Source organism: Perca flavescens, chromosome 9 (genome assembly GCF_004354835.1).
Source record: "Perca flavescens isolate YP-PL-M2 chromosome 9, PFLA_1.0, whole genome shotgun sequence".
Taxonomy (NCBI): domain Eukaryota; kingdom Metazoa; phylum Chordata; class Actinopteri; order Perciformes; family Percidae; genus Perca; species Perca flavescens.
In genome coordinates, this window is record NC_041339.1 from 38552565 (window position 1) to 38560064 (window position 7500).

Below are 7500 nucleotides of genomic sequence, written 5' to 3' on the forward strand. Positions count from 1 at the left end.
AGAATCAGACTGATATATATTGATAATAGATGAATGATAGAATCAGACTCATATATGTTGATAATAGCTGAATGATAGAATCAGACTCATATATGTTGATAATAGATGAATGATAGAATCAGACTCATATATGTTGATAATAGATGAATGATAGAATCAGACTGATATATATTGATAATAGATGAATGATAGAATCAGACTCATATATGTTGATAATAGATGAATGATAGAATCAGACTGATATATATTGATAATAGATGAATGATAGAATCAGACTGATATATATTGATAATAGATGAATGATAGAATCAGACTGATATATATTGATAATAGATGAATGATAGAATCAGACTGATATATGTTGATAATAGATGAATGATAGAATCAGACTGATATATATTGATAATAGATGAATGATAGAATCAGACTGATATATATTGATAATAGATGAATGATAGAATCAGACTGATATATGTTGATAATAGATGAATGATAGAATCAGACTCATATATGTTGATAATAGATGAATGATAGAATCAGACTGATATATATTGATAATAGATGAATGATAGAATCAGACTCATATATGTTGATAATAGATGAATGATAGAATCAGACTGATATATATTGATAATAGATGAATGATAGAATCAGACTGATATATATTGATAATAGATGAATGATAGAATCAGACTCCTATATATTGATAATAGATGAATGATAGAATCAGACTGATATATATTGATAATAGATGAATGATAGAATCAGACTGATATATGTTGATAATAGATGAATGATAGAATCAGACTGATATATATTGATAATAGATGAATGATAGAATCAGACTGATATATATTGATAATAGATGAATGATAGAATCAGACTCCTATATATTGATAATAGATGAATGATAGAATCAGACTCCTATATATTGATAATAGATGAATGATAGAATCAGACTGATATATGTTGATAATAGATGAATGAAAGAATCAGACTGATATATATTGATAATAGATGAATGATAGAATCAGACTGATATATATTGATAATAGATGAATGATAGAATCAGACTCCTATATATTGATAATAGATGAATGATAGAATCAGACTGATATATATTGATAATAGATGAATGATAGAATCAGACTCATATATGTTGATAATAGATGAATGATAGAATCAGACTGATATATATTGATAATAGATGAATGATAGAATCAGACTCATATATGTTGATAATAGATGAATGATAGAATCAGACTGATATATATTGATAATAGATGAATGATAGAATCAGACTGATATATATTGATAATAGATGAATGATAGAATCAGACTGATATATGTTGATAATAGATGAATGATAGAATCAGACTGATATATATTGATAATAGATGAATGATAGAATCAGACTGATATATGTTGATAATAGATGAATGATAGAATCAGACTGATATATATTGATAATAGATGAATGATAGAATCAGACTCATATATGTTGATAATAGATGAATGATAGAATCAGACTCATATATATTGATAATAGATGAATGATAGAATCAGACTGATATATATTGATAATAGATGAATGATAGAATCAGACTGATATATATTGATAATAGATGAATGATAGAATCAGACTGATATATATTGATAATAGATGAATGATAGAATCAGACTGATATATATTGATAATAGATGAATGATAGAATCAGACTCATATATGTTGATAATAGATGAATGATAGAATCAGACTGATATATATTGATAATAGATGAATGATAGAATCAGACTCCTATATATTGATAATAGATGAATGATAGAATCAGACTGATATATATTGATAATAGATGAATGATAGAATCAGACTCCTATATATTGATAATAGATGAATGATAGAATCAGACTGATATATATTGATAATAGATGAATGATAGAATCAGACTCATATATGTTGATAATAGATGAATGATAGAATCAGACTGATATATATTGATAATAGATGAATGATAGAATCAGACTCATATATGTTGATAATAGATGAATGATAGAATCAGACTCATATATATTGATAATAGATGAATGATAGAATCAGACTGATATATATTGATAATAGATGAATGATAGAATCAGACTCATATATATTGATAATAGATGAATGATAGAATCAGACTGATATATATTGATAATAGATGAATGATAGAATCAGACTCATATATATTGATAATAGATGAATGATAGAATCAGACTCCTATATATTGATAATAGATGAATGATAGAATCAGACTCACAGCAGGGTTTCCACTATGTATGATGAAGAGGAGTGTTAATGATGATGAAGAGGAGGCTAACGTGTGATGCTGTGTTTCAGAGTGGAGGAGATGAAGGTCCACAGCAGGTCTTCCTCTCAGCCTCTCAGGTAACTAAACTCTCCTGTTTCCTCACGTCTAATATCACAACGTTCTCTCAACGTTCTCACAACGTTCTCACAACGTTCTCACAACGTTTCTATATCAGAAATTTGTTTCTTTCAACCAAGTAGTCCAACACCATAACGTGGATGGTTCCCTACAGAGCTGTTCACGGCACATTACATCATCAGCTCACTGCTTTCTTTGAATTTGGAGGTTTTATTCTAATTTTTATAGCATTGATGACACAAACGATCAGAAAAAATGACAACAGATCAGAAGCAGTAATTAAGTCCTGATTGGTTGACCTGAGATGATCATTCATTGGTTGACCTGAGATGGTTATTTCAGTAATTAAGTCCTGTATTGATCAGGAACTCTGTGTGTGTGTGTGTCTGTGTCTATGTGTCTGTGTGTGTGTGTGTGTGTGTGTGTGTGTGTGTGTGTGTGTGTGTGTGTGTGTGTGTGTGTGTGTGTGTGTGTGTGTGTGTGTGTGTGTCTGTGTGTCTGTCTGTGTGTGTGTGTGTGTGTGTGTGTGTGTGTGTGTGTGTGTGTGTGTGTGTCTGTGTGTCTGTGTGTCTGTGTGTCTGTGTGTGTCTGTGTCTGTGTCTGTGTGTGTGTGTGTGTGTGTGTGTCTGTGTCTGTGTGTGTGTGTGTGTGTGTGTGTGTCTGTGTCTGTCTGTGTCTGTCTGTGTCTGTGTGTGTGTGTGTGTGTATATGTGTGTATATGTGTGTGTGTGTCTGTGTGTCTGTCTGTGTGTGTGTGTGTGTGTCTGTGTGTCTGTGTGTCTGTGTGTCTGTCTGTGTGTGTGTGTGTGTGTGTGTGTGTGTGTGTGTGTGTGTGTGTGTGTTCAGACTGTCGGTGGGGGCTGGTCAGGGCCCCTCCTCCCCCCTCAAGGCCTCTAAGTTCCCAGCATCCTCTGCTTCTGCTGCCGCGAAGAGGATCGCAAGGAGTCCGTCGTCATCGACGACCAACATCAGGAGGTCAGTGGTTCCTACACCTCACTTCCTGTTCCTACACCTCACTTCCTGTCTGACTGAAATATAGATATATGTGTGTATATATATATATATATATATATATGTGTGTGTGTGTGTGTGTGTGTGTGTGTGTGTGTGTGTGTGTGTGTGTGTGTGTGTGTGTATACATAATACACTGACATATACTGACACATATATGTGTGTGTGTGTGTGTGTGTGTGTGTGTGTGTAATAATGTGATTCCTGCCCCCCCCAGCTCCCGATTGGCCAGCTCTTCTCTCAGCGATCTTTATGCTGCCGAGGACAACAAGAACTCTTCATCGTACTCTTCTCTTCATCTTCTTCCCCCCTCCTCCTCCTCTCCTCTGGCCCCGCCCCCTCTCTGTCGCTACGGCAACGGCCCTCGCAGCAGCCCCCAGCGCGAGGTGAACAATAACAGCGGTCCATACGGGGGGGTCAGGGGGGGGCCCCAGGACTACAGCGCCTACAGGGGCCCGGGCCCATCAGGACGCTACCTCAGCCGCTCCATACCGGTAAGGCCCGCCCTCTCTGCTGATTGGCTCACACCCACTGATGTCCCGCCCCTCTCTGCTGATTGGCTCACACCCACTGATGTCCCGCCCCTCTCTGCTGATTGGCTCACACCCACTGATGTCCCGCCCCTCTCTGCTGATTGGCTCACACCCACTGATGTCCCGCCCCTCTCTGCTGATTGGCTCACACCCACTGATGTCCGCCCCTCTCTGCTGATTGGCTCACACCCACTGATGTCCCACCCCTCTCTGCTGATTGGCTCACACCCACTTATGTCCCACTCCTCTCTGCTGATTGGCTCACACCCACTTATGTCCCGCCCCTCTCTGCTGATTGGCTCACACCCACTTATGTCCCTCCTCTCTGCTGATTGGCTCACACCCACTTATGTCCCGCCCCTCTCTGCTGATTGGCTCACACCCACTTATGTAGCTCATTAGTTTCATTCTTTCATTTTTGGAAAGGACACCCCTGCTCTGGTGTTCCCCCCCTCTCATTCCCCTGCTCTGGTGTCCCCCCCTCTCATTCCCCCTGCTCTGGTGTCCCCCCCTCATTCCCCTGCTCTGGTGTCCCCCCCCACTCATTCCCCCTGCTCTGGTGTCCCCCCCCTCATTCCCCCTGCTCTGGTGTCCCCCCCTCTCATTCCCCCTGCTCTGGTGTTCCCCCCCCTCTCATTCCCCTGCTCTGGTGTTTCCCCCCCCCTCATTCCCCTGCTCTGGTGTTCCCCCCCCTCTCATTTCCCCTGCTCTGGTGTTCCCCCCCCTCATTCCCCTGCTCTGCTGTTCCCCCCCCTCTCATTTCCCCTGCTCTGGTGTTTATATCTCTCTCTAAATAATGCCGTGTCTGTTTTGTGTTCCAGTCTCTTCAGTCTGACTACATCCAGTACTAGAACTACAGATGTGACCTGAGGACTCATTACCCACAATCCTCTCTGTGTGTACTAGAACTACAGATGTGACCTGAGGACTCATTACCCACAATCCTCTCTGTGTGTACTAGAACTACAGATGTGACCTGAGGACTCATTACCCACAATCCTCTCTGTGTGTACTAGAACTACAGATGTGACCTGAGGACTCATTACCCACAATCCCTCTGTGTGTACTAGAACTACAGATGTGACCTGAGAACTCATTACCCACAATCCCCTCTGTGTGTACTAGAACTACAGATGTGACCTGAGGACTCATTACCCACAATCCCCTCTGTGTGTACTAGAACTACAGATGTGACCTGAGGACTCATTACCCACAATCCCTCTGTGTGTACTAGAACTACAGATGTGACCTGAGGACTCATTACCCACAATCCCCTCTGTGTGTACTAGAACTACAGATCTTGCCTGAGAACTCATTACCCACAATCCCCTCTGTGTGTACTAGAACTACAGATCTGGCCTGAGGACTCATTACCCACAATCCCCTCTGTGTGTACTAGAACTACAGATCTGGCCTGAGGACTCATTTCCCACAATCCCCTCTGTGTGTACTAGAACTACAGATCTGGCCTGAGGACTCATTACCCACAATCCCCTCTGTGTGTACTAGAACTACAGATCTGGCCTGAGGACTCATTACCCACAATCCCCTCTGTGTGTACTAGAACTACAGATCTGGCCTGAGGACTCATTACCCACAATCCCCTCTGTGTGTACTAGAACTACAGATCTGGCCTGAGGACTCATTACCCACAATCCCCTCTGTGTGGGGCAGCTCAGCGTGTGTCTGGATTAAGCGAGAAGATATATTTAGATACAGAAGAACACGTTTTATATTTCTAAGATTATTTTATTTTGGAGCTTTTTTGATAAACTGAAGGATCAGCTGACGATGGCTCTCTCTGTCGTCATGGTTACAGTATTTACTTCCTGTCTCCTACAGTGATTGGTCGAGCAATACTAATAATATTAATAATATTAATGACTGTTAAAGCAGAAGACCCAAAGATGTCAGCAGCTAAACTCAGGAGTGTGTGTGTGTGTGTGTGTGTGTGTGTGTGTGTGTGTGTGTGTGTGTGTGTGTGTGTGTGTGTGTGTGTGTGTGTGTGTGTGTGTGTGTGTGTGTGTGTGTGTGTGTGTGTGTGTGTGTGTGTGTGTGCGCGCGTGCCTGCCTGCCTGCCTGCCTGCCTCAGCCCTGTAGAAGCCCTGTGATTGGTCGGTTGTTTTGAGGATATTTTAATATTTCTGTGTGAGGTCATCATGTTTCACCAGATGAATATTATGGGATGGCCGTCAGAAGAAGATATTATCGTTAATTTAAAAACACTTTTCCCTTTTTGTATTTCAACTTGTGACACTCTGAGGTTGCCCTCGGTTACTGAGGTTGCCCTCGGTTACAGCGACGACGAGCAAGAGGACAAAAATGTCAAAGAAATGCTCTGAAAAAGTTACAAAGATTTTGCACACAAAAAAAAACGCCCAAATAATCTGATGAAAGAGTTTAAATTCAGACTGTTTAACTGTTTGGATGTCTGTCATCTGATTGGCTGTCTGGACATCAGCTGACTGTTCTCAGAGCTCTGATTGGCTGTCTGGAGTGCTGACTGTTCTCAGAGCTCTGATTGGCTGTCTGGAGATCAGCTGACTGTTCTCAGAGCTCTGATTGGCTGAGAGGTGGACGGTGAATCATGTTTGAACTCTTCTACCTCCTACAGAGATACTCAGCAGGAAGAAACAGAGTTTTTCAAAATAAAAGCTCAGGGGACCAACACAGAAAAATGAAATGTTTGAAAGAGAAACAGCTGTTTTATTACTTTTTATTATTAAAATTTTCCAGCATAACATGTACAGTATCAAACATAAAAACGTATTTGCACATCAGTAAGATAGAAATAAGAAAAGCTACGAACAACGAAAGACAACGGAAAAACTTTATTTTTTTTAGTTTCTTCCTTTTTAGGGAAATGTTTGTGAGCGGTGACATCATCAGCCTGCGACTTCCTGTCCGTCCACTGTTAAGGTGTACCCGTGTCGTTTATTAGTATTTTATTTTGAAAGGTCTCTCAGGCTCCGAAGTGCCTTAAATACGAATGTTTCCATTTGATATACAGCAGCAGCTTTTATTTTCCTACAGCACAGCAGAGGGCTTTTATTTTGGAAGGAAACCACATCCTGAGTGAGTGGTGAAGATGTCTATATATGTCACTGGTTCTGTGTTTTAATGTTAAAGTATTTTATTAAAGGGGAAGGTTAGAAAATAACTTTTAGTTTTCAGTTTTTAACACAAAATAAAGAAATGTATTCTTCTGATGCTGTTTCCTGTGAGTCACTGAAGAGTTTACAGTCATCAGTCGGTTAATGATTAGTTGATAAGTACCTGGGTCATTACTCACACTGATCAGTCAAAGATATACCACCAGACTCCATGTAAATAATCAGGACTTTAATCATCGTAAAACACACTTCATTCAAAGTGGACAGAAACTAAATAAAGCCGTCTTGGTTCATCTTTCCACTGTTCCAACAATCACCACTCTGGTTTGGTTGAAATAAACCCTTAATTCACCCATTTACATGTGGAGATATGCTGGCTCTATACACGCTAAAAGTCCTGATTATTTACATGGAGTCTGG

General features: G+C 40.2%; 1 protein-coding gene across 1 annotated transcript in view; it reads left to right on the forward strand.

The window, feature by feature from the left end:
* cdc14ab (cell division cycle 14Ab) overlaps window positions 1-5635 on the forward strand; it is a 31159-nt gene extending 25524 nt beyond the window's left edge. Inside the window, 4 exon segments of the mRNA XM_028587259.1 lie at window positions 2375-2422; window positions 3270-3398; window positions 3652-3928; window positions 4789-5635. Of these exon segments, the coding sequence (XP_028443060.1) occupies window positions 2375-2422; window positions 3270-3398; window positions 3652-3928; window positions 4789-4818 (484 nt within the window). The 3' untranslated portion in view covers window positions 4819-5635.
* The last annotated feature ends 1865 nt before the right edge of the window (window positions 5636-7500 follow it).